Consider the following 17585-nt stretch of genomic DNA (forward strand, 5'->3'; position numbering starts at 1 on the left):
GTTGAAAAGCAGCTAGGGAAGGGAGGGAGGGAGGGCACAGGATTCAGGCCTTGACTCTTTGCCCCGAACTCTCTGGACTCTCAGTTTTCCCATCTGTAAAAGAAGGAACCATGGTGTTTGTAGAAACAGTGAAGGTTATTGGGTGTCTACTTTTGGCCAGGTGCTGGGCTGAGGGCTTTAGAATGGAAGGTCAGAGACGTGGGACCACTGGCTGCCTTCCCTGCACACCTCCAGGCCCACCTGAGTGGCTCCCAGTAGGTGCTGGGCAAAAGGGCAACCATTTTTACTATGGAACAAACATAGATTAGAGCCTTTCTGGGTCCTGGGGAAGGAGACCCTATAAGGAGGCCCTGCCCTGGTTGGTCTCTATCTATGGGGAACATACAGAGAGGTCATTCATGTTGGTGGGGCTGGGGTGCAACCTATCCCTTTGCTATCCTAGCTGGACCCTAGCTTCCCCAAGGCCTTGGCCTGGAGGGAGAGGCCAAAACAGGTTTCTGACACCACCCTCCCCAGGGGCAGGGCTGAAGGCATCACCTCCTCCCCTTCCCTGCCAAGGTCTCCTGGAAGTCTAGAAAATGTGGGGGAGGAGGGCAGTGGGGCAGCCTCAGCCTGAAGCTGCCCCCTCCCTGGGGCCGAGGGGAGAGGGTGACATTGGGAGGGGGGCCGCCCCCCAAGAGGGTTCCCAGGAGCTGCTTCCAGGAAGTTGAGGAGGAGGCGATGCCCTAGGACTGGGGAGGATGGCGGTAGTGTGATGTTGGGGGTGGGGGGTGGTTAAGGGGCTTTTTGTTGGTGTTGAGGGGTTTCGGTGGCCACCCCTGGGGTAGAACCCTGTCCAGCCTGGAGTCTCAGCCCCTCCCCCACGTCTCTCCTCCCCCACTAGGTCCCGCTAGAGCGACATGATGGTGGAATCCGCCTCGGAGACAATCAGGTCGGCTCCGTCTGGTCAGAACGGCGTGGGCAGCATCTCCGGGCAGGCGGATGGCGGCGGCGGCGGCGGGGCCGGGGCTTCGGGCACCGGCGGAGGCGGCGCGGGCAGGGACGCGGCTGCGGGCGCCGACAGCAACGGCGAGATGAGCCCCGCGGAGCTGCTGCACTTCCAGCAGCAACAGGTAGGAGCAGCCGCCCCTTCCCGGCCACCGGAGGAGAGGGGGCTCGCCTGGCCTCTTCCCTCTCCCTCCTGACGACGACGTGGGCCCCAGGCTTCCTGCCCAGCAGCCTCACTTTCAACCTTCTTGAAAAGGGCCAGCCCTCCAAGGACTCCTGCTCCCTCGAATTCTAGTGGCCCCCTTTGGGCAGGCAGAGGGAGAGCGGGGGCTCCCAGGAGAAGTGGGACCGAGGAGGCCCCGAGGTCAGGGAGCTTAGGGCAGTCTCAGAAAGACCCACAAAGACAGATGCCTGGGCAGTAGGCTGGAGAGTGTGCGTCTGGGATGGCTGGGCGCCTGGGCTCTCCTCCTGCACACTGGCTAAGTGAACAGCGTTGGGAGAGGGAGACCCCGCTTTAGGTGCATGCCCCTTGGAGGAAGGGGGCTGTGTATACACCGTCTTCACTTTATTTGTATTGTAAAACATTCCCCACCTCCATGTCTGCCTGGGCCCCTGACCCAAGCTGTGAAGAAATTAAACTTCCAGGCACCAGAGTCCAAAGCCCCTAGGAAAAGGCCAAGAGCAACAGGCAAAGTCAGGCCTCCATTTTTAGGGCTCAGACTGGGGATCCCTATCTGCGTCCCCCTTCCCATTTCCCCCCTTCGTTATTCCTACCCTCAACTGCAGAGTTCAGGAGTTCAAGACCAGCTGCTGACGTTCCAGAGGCTCTGGGGTGGGGAGCCTGGTTGGATGATGACAGAGCAGGGGCCCCAGGCCCTGGCCCCATGGCCCCACCCCTGGAAAAATGGAGAATCATGCTTGACAAGTTCAGGAGAACCGGCCCAGCCAGCCTCAGCCTTGGGATTCTCCTTCTCTCATTTGACTGCTCAGCCAGGCACACTGGCGGCACAGCCCCTTGGGGGCTCTGCTGGGAATGTGGAAAAGTCGGGTCTACATGTAGTCCCCGCCCATGCCTCAAGCATGCACAGATGTGTGTACCCATATTGCCCTCACGCTCTCTCCCAGGCTCACGCTGGGGCTCCTCCCTCAACTGCATAGCCCCTAAGGGGCCCTTTCCCACCACACTTGTGGAACCCAAGGTCAGACTGGAAGCCCAGCACCCTGCACTGAGTTGCTCAGCTATCACTAACACAAACTGAACAAACCCAGGTTAAGTCCCAGCCAGCCTCTTACAGCAGTGTGACTTTGACCTAGTCATGGGCCCTCCCTGAGCCTTGGCCTCCTTGACACCCTAAAGTACAGGGTTTTTAGGATCAGGTGCAATTTGAGTGTGAGATCCCTGCACACAGTGCGTGGTTGATGTGGATACTAACCGAACTGAGGACTTTAGAAATCACTTCCTCTTGGAAACTATGGACAGGGGAACAGGAAGGACCTGTCACCTTTCCCTGGGGAGATAGCACTGGGGAGTTTGCTGGCATCTCCCAAGACTTCCTAAGCAGGATCTCTGCGGAAGAGACCCTCAGAGTCTGTGCCACCTACCGGGGACAGAAGGTCAAAGGGCAAAACCTACCCCTTAGGAAAATAACAAACACACCCCACCGGAAGTCTCCAAGGCCACCCATTTTATACAGCCACCTCTTCCCCTCCCTCACCTCTATGCACACAGAGCTAGGAAAGATTTGAATGTGGTGGGGGATGGGCTGTGGGAGAATACTGAAACTGGAAAGTGTCTTTTAAAACAATTACTTAAAACTGCAGAGTAAACACAGATATCTCTATAACTGGGGAGATGTGTAGGGCAGGGAGAGACAGAACTGTCTGTACTGATCAGGTTTCTTCATTCTGCATTGCACACAAGCCATGTTTTGCCATCTATATTCCACGTTCTAGTTATTCCTGTTTGTTTTGGGGACTATCCCAAAGTCCTGGAAAATCCTATATCTGTTTCACAAATAAACTGGGGTGGAGCTTTGGAGGCAGGCGGACGGCTGTTTTATCCATTTGGGCTCACTATGGGCCTGGGGCCTGGGGCCAAGGAAAATATTTGAGACTTTGAAAAGGTTCTATTGGCTTCAAACTATGAGAGAACGCTGCAAAATTACAATTATAAATGTTTCAATTAAAGGGAAAGTCTGTGGACGGTCCTTCTACCCCCGTACGAGCAAGGCTTTGAGGAAAGCTTCAGGGGTAACACTCTCTGGTACACCCAACAACAAATGTTCCTGATTGTTTGTGGAGTAGAATAACTGTGGGGAAGAAAGCCTGACCCAACGGGTTCCTCCTCCCTCTCCTCCATCCCATCCAGGAAGTCCTTTGGGGACAAACCAACAAATACCTTGCCTCTGTTTGGTGCTTTGGGTCTTTCTCCTACATGGTGTCATTTAACTGCCTCCCCAGCCCTGGGAAGTGGGTGTTACTATTATTCCCATTTCACAGGTGAGGGGGACACTGGCTGGTCCAGGTGACACAGGAACAGCTGCAGCTAGACCTCAGGTCTCCCAATTCCTAGTTCAGGACTCAACACAGCCTCCTTTTGGCTGCTGCCACCTCACACAGTCCCTTGTAGGAAGTGGAGGGAGTAAGGCCTGGAGCATAGTAGGTGCTAAACTAAACGTCTGCTGGTGAGTGTATGAGAGGACTCTATTCCCAACCCTAAAAGCTCTTAAAATAAACAAACAAAAGCAACACTGCCGGCCCTAAGGAGCCACTGTAGAGGGAGGTTGGGGGTGGATGTACAGTCTGCATTAGTCCCATCCCGCCTCCTTGGGCCGCCAAGCCCCTCTCCCCGTTTCCATCTGCCTGTTGGTCTCTGTCCCTCCACTCTAGGTAAACAAGCCCTGGAAGTGCAGTCTTAGCCTTTGGGAGTAATGAGTTGACAGAGGAGAGAGAGATAAACAGGGCAAGTCAGAAGTCAGGCCAGTGACAGGACTTCAGGCTGAAACAAACAGTACTAGAGACGGTGGCCGCATCACTTTGGAACAAGATCAGGCACTCGTTTCCATGCAACAGCAGGCCGGGAGCTTGTTTAAACAGAGGCTGGGGGGTGGGAGTAAGGGGGTGACATGGCGTGGCTGCCAGGCCCCATCTGACTGGAGAGAGGGTCCGTGGCTGGCTGCCCCGTTTCAGCCATCAAGGCCCCAGCTTCCGGCTCCCTCCTGTCAACCCGCTTATGGATGAGTGATAGAGCCACACCACCTCCACTCTGTCCTTGGGGCTTTCGTGGGGTCTCCAATCTCACTCCCTTATGGAGAACGTTCCCTGAGAAGAAGGCCTTGGAGTGTGCATTCATTCAGCAAACAAGCATCGAACCTTATTTGTACCAGCACCCTGCTGGCCAGCCAGCTGGAGGTGATGATCCCCAGCAGCTATTAAAGAATACCCTGGACCCAGCAGACCTGCCAGCCACCTCCCGTTGCCGTCCCCTTCCTTCACCAAGGCAGAGTCTCCTTCCTCATGGCTCCTTCCTCCCTTATTTCCCTCTGATGGCTTTTTTCTTTGAAGGTTGCCCTTGCATTTCCTCCTATTCTGGTTTCACCTGTATGAAATGTTCCCAGTGTGTGGGGGCTTTCCCCAGGGACTGCACGGATACCCTTTGAGCTCTGTGATGGGGGGCAGTGAGGGCCGGGACGAGTGTGGGAGGTGGAGGGCCTACAGAGGCCTTGGGGACAGGCCAGGCCGCTCTGGCCCAGGAGAGCTGGACCTGGGGCCGGGAGGGCTGGGCCAGGCAGGGTGGGGGCTGGCAGGGCTCTTGGCGGCTGCGCTGAAAGGCGTCCTGGGCCTCCGGAGCCTGCACTTCCATTGTCCTCGGGTTTCGGGGGTGACAGGTCAGCGAGGGTCACAGGAGGGTTGCCTAGCGTCTGGGAACTCCCACTGCAGTTGCTGTGGCAACCGAGGCCAAATCCCACCCTGTTCACATCCTGTGAGGAGATTCAAAGACGTTGGGGGGCTCTGCACATTAATGGGCTTTTAACTCACCCCCTCCTAAGAGATGGTCGGGGTGGGGGGACGTCAGGGCGAGGAGGAAAAGAAGAATGGAAGACATTTTTGTTTCCTTCCCCCATCTGGCTGTCCTCTGCCCAGGCTACTTAGGGGGATGGGGTAGAAAGGGGAGCCTTCTAGGGTGAATTAGCACAGACACCCCCCCCACCTCACACAGTCCTCAGTGGTCTTCAGTCTTCAGGTCTGGGGCCCATTTCTCCCTGGGACTCATGCCCCAGATTTACTCTTCCTCTCTGGTCCCACACCTTTTGGACTCTTCTTTTGGTAGAATGAGCTCTTCCCCAGGAGGCGGGGGGGGGGGTGGGGTAGGGGGGCCTGAAGGGAGAGTTGGAGCCCCAGCGCCCCAGAGAGGAGACTTAGGAACTTGTCAGTGAAGCCCTTGACTCTCCAACAGCTGTAGCATAGCATGTGGAAACTACTTTCCCACCGCTGCTGGAACAGAGGGCCGGTGAGTAGGGCCCAGCAGGAAGGCATTCTTTGGGGTTGTGCAGGGAGAAGGCCTTAACCCCCTTCTTATATCCTTCCTGGGTTACTAAGCCAAAGGCCACCCTGTTTTATGTGTCTGCCTCCAAGTCCCCAGGAGGGTGCTAGGGCAAGAAGGGTGGAAAAGGCAGAGGAGAGGCCCCGGGCCCAGGAAAAGGGGCCCAGGTCCTTGCTTTGCTGGGACTGGGAGGGAACCAGCCCACTCTACCGCTAGCCTTCCCTTCTGGTATGGAATTCTGAGACTTCCTCTTTCCCAGGCCAACCCCCTTTTATGCCAGGGTTCTTGTCCTTACTCATTGGGAATTTGGAGACAGAAGGGAGAATTTGGGGGAGGGGTGGCTGAATGTTTCCTCTTCTGAGTGTGAAAGATTAAAGTGGAGAGGGTCACATCCCAGGGCCACCCCTTGGCGGGCCAGCTAGTTTTGCACCAGGGGAACCCCTTTATTCTGAGAAGCCCGGTGAGAGTCCTTGGGAAGGGACTCACATGCCCCTACATGTCCCGCTCTGTGCCCCACACTTGAGCTCCCTATAGAAGCACTAGTGTGAGGGTAGCAGCTGGGCGCACAGTGGCTCTGATCCCAGACCTGGAGAGACACCCACTTCCGGAGACCCCACAGCTGCTGTGAGTCTGGGAGGCATCCCAAGCGATCAAGCCCCCCCCCCCCCCCCGCAGAGCCAGGAGGGAATGAGGGAGCCACAGAGGAGCCCCTTAACTGCTTCAGAGCAGTTGGGGTCACTTGTTAATTCTCATCTCCCGGAGGTGGGAGGCCGGCCATTCCTGGCGTTGGTGAGAAAGGGGGCCTGAAACCCGGCTGTGCACCCAGGCTCTGAGTCTCCCACCCACGTGGGCTGGGCCTGCTTGTATCAGTGCGTTGCTGGTTTTCATTTTAATGGTTCTAATTTGAGAATGCGCCGATGTCATTTTTACGAGGTTGGTGTAAAAAAAATTTACAGCCTTTCCAAAAAGCTTTTTTTTTTTTTTTTTTTTTTCCAAGGGAAAAAGGTGTAGAATCACTTCGGGGGTTTTATGGTCTCCTCTTCCCCATCCTCCTTGCCCCCCTTCTCTGTGTCATTTCATTTTTATGTCTCTGCTGGAGGACAAAGCAGGGCTGGTAGAGAACCTGGATCTCTCTAGGTCAGTACCTTTAGTGGTTGGGACCACTGACCTCTGACCCTTCTCCCTGGGCCCCTTTCCTCCACTCTCTGGCCTCAGAGGACTTGCATTTCAAGCAGTAGACCAAAAAATGCTTCCTATTTAATTCAAATCAACAATTTCTTATTAAGCACCTACTGTTTACTAGGAGTGGGTTATGTATCTACCCTCAGAGATTATATCACTGCCTCCTTAAAATCCTGTGGCATTTTTTTCCTCAAGCATAAAGTATTGCCCAGATGCAGTGAGTATCTGACCCTTGATTTCGGCTCAGGTCATGATCCCAGGGTTATGGGATCGAGCCCCCATGTAGGGCTCCGCACTGATCGTGGAACCTGCTTGGGATTCTCTCTCTCTCCCTCTCTCTCTCTGCCCCTCTTCCCCACTCACACACACTCTCTCTAAAATATATATATATATATATGTATATATATATATATTTTTTTTTTTTTAATTAAAAAAAAGAAGAAAGAAAGATGGGGCACCTGGGTGGCTCAGTTAGTTGAGCGTCCAACTTCAGCTCAGGTCATGACCTCATGGTTCGTGGGTTTGAGCCCCACATCAGGCTCTGTGCTGATAGCTCAGAACCTGCAGCCTGCTTTGGATCCTGTGTCTTTCTCTCTCTCTCTGCCCCTCCACTGCTTGTGCTCGTGCTCTCTCTCGCTCCAAAAATAAATAAATAAATGTTAAAAAAAAAAAAAAATGTTTTCAAAGAGAGAAAGAAAACCATGGTCCCTCCATGATCTGGCTCCTGCTCACCTCTGGGACTTCCTCTTAGGTCACTCAGCACGGCTGAACTGGCCTTCATAGTTTATAATGCTCCCAGCTGAGTCCCATGTCAGGGCTCTTTTGTTCACCGCGAAGACTGTCTCCTGAGAGGGTTCCCTCCCCACCCTCACAGGCCTTCCCTGGCCGCACGACCTAAGTAGCCAGCCAGCCAGCCTCCCTGTGTGACGCTAACCACCATGTCTTCACCCGCTTGGCTTTGCTTTAGTATATGCTTCATCCCATTAGAATGTAATCCCCGTTAAAGCAAATGCCCCGTGTCCCCGGTGTCTAGGACAGTGCGAGTGCCCCGTGGGGCTTCACAAATACTTGCTAAATTATCGATAAGTGAATAGAGAGCCCTACTGTGGCCATGCGGGGGGGGACAGGTGATGCACTTTCCTGGGGCTCTCTTTGGGTTTGGGATAGGCTAACCCGCCCCCCCCATCACCTCCTTATGCCCCTTCCCCTAAATCTAGCCAGCCCCAGTTGAAAGTAACTATATCAAGATAATTTCTCTCTCAGTTTTGCCCAAATTAGCTATCTGCAGACAAAAGAAGTTTGGATTTTATTTTGGCCGCCACTCACCACGATCCAAACGGAACCAGAATTTGCTAGAAGGTCCTCCATCTTGCCTGGCCGCTCCTGGTTCCTCTTCCCTGCACAGAGCCCATTCAGGCTCTGCTTGCGCTCCGGTGTGGCTTCGGGCATGTCGCTGCCCCTCACTGTATCTCCGTCGCCACCTCTATGAAGCGAACCACAGCTATGCTTCACAAACCATTTAGCTTAAGAGCTACCGTAAGAGATACATTTTACGTGGAGCCCTAGCACACACCGTTCCATGAAACAATACTTCTGCTTACCCTAATAACTCTGATGCTTTCTTACATACGGGTGTATGTGTCCCTATTTTTTGGGCCCCCTACATTGATATTATGACCCACCATTAGCTCATGACCAGCAGTTTAGAAAACACGAGACCAGATGGCTCTAACGCTTCCGGCCTGCCAGGTCTGGGTGATTCTGCTGCTCCATTCTCAAAGTTCAGCCCTTCAGGCTTGTCTCTGAGCACCCCATCCCCGCCCTCCTAATCCTCAGCCTGGGGAAGGGGCCAGTGAACAGCCCTGCACCTGGCTCCCATGGAGAGGATGCCTGTCCCTCCCCGCTGAATTCCCAGAGACAGAAATGAGGGTGTGGTCTCATCCTGCGGAGCGGAGACCCTACTGCTCCGAGACTTGTTTTTCTTTTCAGAGCGGGCCCCCGTGGCCCTCAGAGCTCTGGCTTCGTTCCCCTCCATCCCAGCCGCCCTCCCTGGATGCCTGGCCTGTCCGTTATAAGCCATTTGTTCCTAATTGTGGAGATCCTGCTAATGACTTCTGAATGGGCGGTGGGGGGAGGAGAGTTCGCCTTCATTAGCAAGACCGTTCTTAGGCTTGAGGGGGAAAGGGGGGCGGTGTAGCCCGGAGGAGGGTTTGGTTAGCAAGTCCTGCTGGGTGGCACTGGACAAGTGACCGGGAGCTGCCTGGGAAGGTGGCAGATTGATAGTAACGACAAAAGTTGACGTCCGCTCAGGGCCCGCTGGGCGCCAGGCACTGTGGTAAGTGCTACATGTGCCTCATGTACGCTTCACAACAACCCTGGGGGTTAAGGACAGGGTTCTTCCTACTTTGCAGAGACAGAAGCTGAAGCTCAGCGAGGTGAGGTGACTTACCCAAGGTCACCCAGTGTATGGTGGAGCCGGGATGTGCATCCAGATGTCCACCAGCGTCCATGAACTGAATGGCCCACCACTGCCTCCTTTTGAGGAAAACTAGACCTTATCCGCCCAAGTCCCCCAGAGCTGAAGATTAGGTTTTAGGTCCAAGGGGTGGAGAGAGGGGATTTAAGAGGCCAGATGACTCCCAGTTTTCTATTCTGCCCCTGAGCCCCCTCTCCCTCTCCTTGCCTCCCTCCTAGGTTTGCCATGATGGCTCCTCCTTGGTGTGGGATTCTGAATGCCTTTTGCCACCCAAGGCCGTCTTCGGATATCTCTGGCCCTCAGGGAAGGGACATTGAGCCTGGCTTTCTGAAGAGTCCTGCCTTGGTCGTGTCTACCGGCCTGAACCAGTTTTACCTCCCTTTCACACGTAGACAGCGGAAAGCACACAGGCTTAGGGGAGAGATTCACAGGCCCTGAGAGACCACGCACAGCATCGTGAAGGCCCTCCAGTGGGTGAAGGGAGCTGGGGCATCAGAGGTGTGTGGACTCCATTTCCTGGCCACGGGACCTTGGGTCTCAGTTTCCTTGTCTGTAAGATGGAGACAGTGACCCGTGCTTCAGCAAGATCTAGAAGGCCCTATACCGATGCTAGCTCTTTGTCCACCTGCCCTGCCAACCCTGTTCAGCCTAGACCAAAGTGAATTTCGCAGGGGTGCCTGCTGCTGGGGAGGGGCTCACAGGTACATTTCATAACATCGGTGTCTTCAGGGGGGCTATGACCTGGTCGGCATCAGCAGAGAAGGTGGGGCTGGATCTGTCCAGGGTTGGGGGCCATCATTGCCCCCGGCTCTCAGCAGCACGCAGTGGTGATGTCATCAGGCCTCAGGGCCAGCAGCCAGTGTTGAGGATGCCTGGCACGTCAGAGTGGTGGCTAGGAGTCAGGCGGGGCTTTAGAAAGCCTTTAGAGCCAAAGGCTCTACCTGATCCCTTGGGTGACTGCCCTGGAGGAGGGAATCCTGGGCCAGAGGGACCCCCTAGTTTCCAGAGTGCTGTCCCCAGCTGGGGCTCTGGATGTGTGGACGGTGGCGGGGAGTGGGGAGTGGAGCAACACTGGAGGACGCAGCAGTCAGGGCCTTCCTTGTCCAGGCCATCTGGGGAGGGGAGCTTGGGCCCCAAGTCCAGGGTCTGCCCATCACCCTTAACCCTGGGTACGCACAGCGTGACTTTTAGATGGTACCCATGCCACTCTCAGTTGGGTCAGGGCTGAGCTCTGTAAGCAAATTGCACGAGACAACCCTGTGTACCATCACCTCCCTGTCTCCTCTGAGCACAGGGCCTGTGCAAGGTGGGTGGCCACGAATGTGAGAGACTGAATGAACGAATGAATGAATGAATGAATGAATGGAGTGCCTGCAGGCGCTCTGACCCTAATGACCTGAGGGCCCCTGTGGGCTCCTCCAGCCTTTCCTGCTGCCAGCCCAGGAGTGGTTTCAAGGTCCCGGGACTTGCTGGGCCATTTCACTCCTCTGTGCGGCGGGGGTCGCTATGCCAGCCTCCTGTCCTCCTGAGGAGCCCGCCCTTCGGGAATCCAGGCAGTGCAGCCAGTGCCACCGCCTTCTCCGGGCTGTGGTGCCCTGTGCTCACCTCTACTCAGGCTCTGAGGGGCGGCCGTCGTCACAGCCCCACAGCCACGGGTCCTGGGGCAGGCCAGCGTTGGCTTCTGTGTGTCTCAGCACCTGGCACACAGCAGGCGCTCAGTAACGTGAAGGAAGAAGTGAGTGGGGCTGTAGCCGGGCTCCCTGTCACCTGGCCTGCAGGGGAGGCCCCGAGTGGGAGGAGGGCACGAAGGCGAGTGAAGGGCCTGTCACCGATTGAGACTATAAGGCCTGTCGTTTTTTCCTACAAATCTTGTAATTTCGTGCTCCAGGGGACCACAAAGCAAGAGAGTCTGTGGGGAGTGAATCCAACTCCCCCCAACTTCCCCTGGAAGCCCCTCCCCTGCAGCTCCCCTCTCCCCACTCTGGGTTGCCTGGGCTGGCCAGCTTCTCCAAGCCTTCCTCTTCCCCCAGCTTGCCCCCTGACCTCTGACCTCCTACCTCTCTACCCCACCTCCACTTTTGGAGGACAAAGAGCATCTGTCTGACTCCCGTAGACCTGGAGGAGGTCACTAAGGCAGATAGAGGCAGGGGCTCCTTGCTGATGACCACGTGGCCACCTCCCTTCCTTCCCTCACCCCATCTCCCTCGTTTCAAAGCCCCTCAGAGCCTTTTGACTCAGGTCAGATTTCTACTTTCTGAAGTCAATCTGGGAGAAGAAAGCCCAGGCCACCTCCCTAGGGGAATGGATGGGGTGCTGGGGAAGGTCTAGGACCTGGGGGACTGGGGAAGGCATCTGAACTCCAGGTTTGCTGGGGGGCATGTGCCCCGAGGTACACAAGTGAGTATTTGGAAACCGTGCCAAGGGGAGCTAGGCTTAAGCCTGGGGGTGGCTCAGCTGTTCAATGGCAGTTAAGAAGGGGCCGCGAAGGACGGGTATATACATGCAGTGGGCCCCCCGTGAGCATTCGCTGGGTGGGGAGTGTGTATGAGCGTGTCCATATTGCACTGCGTAAGGTTTGCCTTGGTGGTGGTGAGGTCAGAGAGCAGAAGTCCACACGGGGACAAACAAGTATGTGTGTGGATAGAGGTGAGGGAGCTGCGGTGAGCATGCTTCGTTACATAAGTACGCTGGGCAGGAGGCTGTGCTGGGGACTGGCCGAAGGAGCCAAGGGAGAGAGCCCAGGAAGAGAACCGAGATTCCCGAGAAGGGAAGGGGGCAGACGCTTCGTGATGCCACCCTGATGCCAGGCAGGGGTCCTTTCATCCCCCTGGTGTTTCAGAAATGGGTAGTGTCCTGGTTTCGCAGAAGAGACTGAAGCCCAGGGAGAAAGTAATTTGCCCGAGGTCATACTGCTGGGAAGCGGCACAACTGGGGTTCAAACCCAGGTCTGTCTGGTGCCAGAGCCCCCTATCAAAGGCCGGGACACAACTGCCTGGGGTGTCGAAGGAGATCTTTGTGGAATGTGGGGGGAGACAGGTGTTGTGCTCCTGGAATGTGGATTCAGGACAGGTCCCCACATCCCCTGCCTCTACTCCCTCTCCCCCCCCCCCCCCCCACACACATAGTGACTCAGAGTCTGGCAGTGGAGGGCCTGGCCGTCCTTATGGATGGAGAACTTCCTACGGCTGCCACCCTGACCCCCCACTCTCCCACCAGACCTCTCGCTGCTCACCTTCCAGGCTCACGGATGGGCCGGACCTGCTCCACCTGCAGCCTCCACACCCTGCCGGCCCACAGTCCTGTCCAAGCCACCAGGGCCTCTGAGCCCGGACTGCCACAGTGAGGTCGGAGCTACTCGCTGGTAGTTCAGACACACCCTTGAGGATTTGACCGAATTCCCCCGTACCACGAGGGCCTGCACCCAGATCCCCCGACTCAGAAAGCCACACAGTGCTCGGACCCTGAGATTCCGCCCTCATGGCCCGAGTGACTCCGAGTAAATGCCCCTCCCATAGCCTCCAGACCGGCCACCCAGCCAAGGCTTCCTGGGCTCAGATCCTGTCTCTGACACCTGGCTGTGTGATCCTGGGCACGTCCCTTTACCTCCTGGAGACTCCCATTTCCTCAGCCGTAGAATGGAACAGATAATCAATCCTTGGCTCCCAGCCTCACAGGAAGGATTCAACGAGATCTTGTGTGTGAAGGGCCTGACTCGTAATAGATGTTCAGCGAGTAGTACCTATTGTTAGTACCTGGGGTCCAAGTGCTGCACTTTCCCCTGGAGTCCTTTCGTGGCCGCTGTCCCTTCCATTTGCTGCCCCCACTGAGTCCCAGTAAAACCTCTCAGGTCCTAGAGTCAGGACCTAAAGGCTCTGATCCCCATGCCCTGGCGGCTTCTCTCGGGGACTCCTACTTTGGGCCTTACCTCCAAGCCTAAGTGGGCCCTGGGACCTGGTCACTCACCCCCAGGACCTTCCACCTTAGCCTGCCCTCATCCCCTTTGCTGCCCCCCCCCCCACTCTCCCTGAAACCCAGGTCCTGCACTGACCCCTGACCACCCCCTCTGGGCCCTTCAGGCCTTTGTTAGAGCAGGGAAACCTTGCCCTGACAGGCCCCTATCTTGCAGGCTCTCCAGGTGGCCAGGCAGTTCCTGCTGCAGCAGGCCTCGGGCCTGAGCTCCCCGGGCAGCAATGACAGCAAGCAGTCTGCGGTGCAGGTGAGGAGAAGGGTGTGGGCTGGGGCCGGGCAGGTCCGGAGGGGGTGACTGGGCCCGGAGGGAGGGGTAGGGCCAGCAGGAGGATTGCTCTTGCCAGCCCCCAGTGCCACAAAGTGCGCAGCTTTCCAGAAGCAAATGCAGCCAGCGCAGGCATGGGGTGGAAGAACTTCTCGTTCTCTGGCTTCACCTGATCAGCCAGGCCTTCCTCAGCTCAGCCTCTTTGTGTCTGTGGCTCAGAGTTTGTGGCCGCGCGCTGCAGCTCTCTCTCCCCTGGCTTCCCTTCCCTGGCTCTGCCCTCAGGGTCCCCATCCCTTCTCAGCTTTCTGCTTCCCCATCCTTGTGAATCACTCAGCCTGTCCCTTTCTCCCCAGCTCTCTCTTAGAGGCTGCTCCCCATCTCTCACCCACCAACTCTGTCTCCCCCAGTTTCCTGTCTCTTGGTGTCTCTCTGTCTCTTTTGTTTTCCTTTGCACAATCTGCCCTTTTTTCCCCCCCTCTCCCTTCCCCCAGCTTGCCGGCCCATCTGGCTGGCTGGGGGAGGGGAGATCTGTGGGAGGTGGGGAGGTGGGGGGGGTGGGGGGGTGGGGAGGGAAGCCGGGCCTTCTGTTTACCTTTTGTGTCACAAAGAACTTGGGAGAATTGCGGTCTGAGTCGGGTGGGTCATGATTCGGGCAGCCAGCTCCCCTCCCCCGGGCCCTGCAGCCTTGTTTCCCGGCTCCCCCACCCCTCCCCACAGCAGCAGGGGAGGCTTGGAATTGGGGAGAGGATTAAGCAGGGCTTTGAAAGGAAGTTTATCCAGGGGAGGAAGGGTGAGCACGGATCGCTCTGGAGTTTGGGGAGGGGGTGCTGAAGGAAGGAGGAAAGTGAGGAGGTAAGCAGGGGTGGGGTGCACCGTGCTTGGAGGACCCAGGACTAGACTTTGTGGGGGTGGGGGGCGGGGGGAAGATTCTGGTGCTCTGAGGAGTATCTGAGCTTTATGTCAAACAAGCTTATGTTCCGGAAAATGCTTTGAAGAAGTTCAAGGTGACTGACAGATGTGGGGCCTGAGCAGGGGCCCTCTTTTAAAGTCTTGAACCTAATGAGACAGCCCTCAAGGGGGAGGAGTTGGGTCAAGATGGGTAGTGGTCTGGGTGGGGAGGTGAGAACAAAATCTGGAAGGTCAGTAATGGGCAGAGGAGAAAGTTCTCACACTGCAATGATGTAGAAGGTTCTCATGCTCCTGTGGTATCCGGACTGGGTCTCTTTGAATTAGGGATCCCTCCACCCCCCACATATTCCCTGGGTCTGAAGTGGTCTTCAGGCTACTGCTCTGGGTTGTCCTCACCCTGGGCCCAGACTCCCACCTCCTTCTAAGAACAGGGAAGGGTGGGCTGGGGAGCAGGAATGCTCCCCCAGCTAGAGGAGACCTGCTGACCCAAAGGCAAGAAGGAAGGAGCTAGATGGTAGTTGGAGAGACCGAGGTCAGGCATCAAAAAGGACTTTACCGTTGGCCGTGAGGCGTAGGAGATCTGAAATCATTAAGAGGGGAAGGGAGACCATGGAATCTTCCTGAGAAGGGCCCCTTCCGCCAAATAAGGGTGACCCTGGATGGCAGACATTTTGGTCAGAGGGACAGATCAAATGATCCTTTTCTCAGGCCTCCTCTCTCCTTGCCTCCTCCTCCTAATCACTGACTGAGTCATCCATTCATCAAATACTTACTCAGTGCTGACGAAACTAACATTTACAGAGTGCTTACCACGGGGCAGACGCTACGTGCTTTACGAGTGTCCTCTGTCTCCCTCTATCCTCACAACCCTGTGGGGTCTATAGATGCTATTATTATTAGCCGTCTTGCAGATGAGGAAACTTTGGCCCAGATAGGTTAAGTAATGTGTCCAAAGTCACACAGCTAATGAGGGACAGAGCCAGGATTTGACCCCAAACAACTTAGCTCCAGAATTTAAACTTAAATGTCAACACTGTGACATTGTGTGTGCTTTGCACAGTAGTGAACACCAGTAGTCCCCAGGGATGATTCTCTGGGCTCAGGGAGATGGGGTTCATGGGGCCACGTCTGTACTTCTCCAGGAGCCTGGAGCTCTGACTGGTCCTCCTTCTCCCCCAACCCTGGATACCTTCCTTGCCTCTTCTCTCTACCGTTAGGTTTGTCATCTCTAAGGAGATGGGTCTGACTGGGTCGCAGGGCCTAGAAATAGCTTTTCTGTGAGTGAAATGGTTCAAAGAAGGAGATAGGTGGCGGCCCTTTAACAGTGGCCCCCACATGACACTGCTCTGTTCCCCATCTCAAGACAGGATTGGCTGCCCACTCACCTCCCCACCATGTTCAGGACCCCTCTCCTGCAGCCAGCTTCAGAAGTTTCTAGAACCATTGGAGTCTCCACCCCTAGCCTGGAGATGGCCTAGTTTGTGCCCCAGTCTGGGCCCCCAGGCAGGGAGGGGTCAATTATAGAAGGCAGCAAAGGTAGCTGGGAGTTTTGGGGGGTGGAGGGGATGATGGTAGGCTAGGGCCAGGCCCCTTAGCTCTGTCCAGCCTCTGTATCATCTTCTCCAGAATTTCTGGAAGTTCACCTTGGTGCCCCACCACTTCTTTACTTCTTCCTTGCTGCAGCTCCAGCCCAGAACTAGCCTGCGGACTTCCTTCTGGTCATTTGCAAGGGAGTTTAACCTAGACCAAGCTCTGGCCCGTCTGGCCTGTCTGGCCTGGTCTCTCCACCGAGCCAAGGACCTTAGACCCCACTTAAGAGGTTGAATTTGGGTCCTTGATTCTGGCACCAAATCGCATCCATGGGGTGCACAGCCTCCCAACCCTCAGGTCCCAGATAAGCTGCCTCTATGTCAGGCCACCCAGCCCAGCACACTGTAGTCATGGTGGGTGGAGGACTCAGGGGCCTGGGCAGGGTCCCTGAGGGAGGGGCTGGAGGCAGCTGTCGGCATTTAGCCCAGGGCTCGCACTGCCAGGGCTTTAGTAAGCATTTAGCTGTCCTGGCCACTCTCCAGATAGTGACTCACGGGCCTTGCTGAGCTGACAGGCTGACAGTGCCTATCCTGACACATCCTAGCCTGGTGAGGGGTCAGTGGGGACCCCTCTAACTCAGTTCTCAGAACCCTAAGGGGCATGGGAGGAGGCGGATGGGGTCAGGCAGTTCAGAAGCTCAGCATGCGGCAGCCACTTTGCTGACCTTTCTTGACCCCCTTGGCCCCACTGGACAAGTACACACAAGGTGATCCGTCCACATCTCTGCAGCCGCCTCTCCGGCCAGCTATTCGGCCACTTGGCAGGAATGGCAGAGGCCAGGGAGGCCTTCCAAGGTCATCTCTTCCATTCCCCTGCGTCCAAGTAGGAAAGCCCCAAGGAAGGAAATGCCACATCCTTTCTTGCATGCCACTCACGGTGACTCACAACCCTAGTGGCTGGAAAGATCCCCTGGTGTCTGGTCTGCCTCCCTGCCTGGGCCATGTCCGGCTCTAAATTGAGTCCTCCCTGGGAATGACAGGCCCCAAACTCTGGTCCTTGGGGACCCTCGCCATGCAGTACCCTCCGGGGCTCCAGGCGGACCTAAGGGGCAGTCATGGGGAAGAGAGAGGGAAAGGGGGAGAAGAGAAAAGAGAAGAGGAAAACCCAGAATGTTTTTAAAAGTAGTTTTCCCTGCATTTGTATGGAATTTGATGGCCTACAAATCACTTTCACTTACCCCTTCTCCCATTGTGCCTTTGAGGAAAGGGCAGGTGATTTGACTCCGCTGGGCCTCAGTTTCCTCATCTGTAAAATAGTATGAGGATTAGACCCTCCTTCCTCGGGGTTCTGTAAAGATTTGTGAGACAATATGCACAAAGGAGCCAGCTTCAAAAGTTTGTAGAACTTAGGGTCTGGGTGCCTAAAGGCATGTAATTAGCAATTGGAGGTCTGATAGGAGATGAGATGGGGTATAAAGGATGGTCAGTGTCAGGGACAGGAACTTAGGTCACCTGCCTCAGGAATCCAGGACTGAGCTCAATACCACCATGGTGGGCACCCCCATGGAAGGAGGAAAAAAAGGACAGCTGAGCCACCTCCCAGCTTTCGGGACAGCCTGCAAGGGGCATGGGTCTGTGCCATTGTCTGCCCCCTCGGCCCCAGCCCCTCCGAGAGCGAGGACCAGAAGACCCCTACACCCTGGCTTTCTAGAGTCCCCTCCAAAT

The 17585-nt window shown here is 56.0% G+C and overlaps 1 protein-coding gene across 6 annotated transcripts in view; it reads left to right on the top strand.

Annotated features, from left to right (window-relative positions):
• The window catches only part of FOXP4 (forkhead box P4), a 51101-nt gene that overhangs the window by 17173 nt on the left and 16343 nt on the right, over positions 1–17585 (top strand). For 5 of the 6 annotated variants that reach the window (XM_030315475.1, XM_030315477.1, XM_030315479.1 and 2 more), the window contains exons 2-3: positions 884–1112; positions 13315–13404. In XM_030315475.1, the coding sequence (XP_030171335.1) occupies positions 900–1112; positions 13315–13404 (303 nt within the window). In that variant the 5' untranslated portion in view covers positions 884–899. Of the gene's footprint in view, positions 1–883; positions 1113–13314; positions 13405–17585 lie in introns of those variants that run through there. The other variant, XM_030315478.1, reaches the window with a different exon arrangement.

Source organism: Lynx canadensis, chromosome B2 (assembly GCF_007474595.2).
Source record: "Lynx canadensis isolate LIC74 chromosome B2, mLynCan4.pri.v2, whole genome shotgun sequence".
Lineage (NCBI taxonomy): Eukaryota > Metazoa > Chordata > Mammalia > Carnivora > Felidae > Lynx > Lynx canadensis.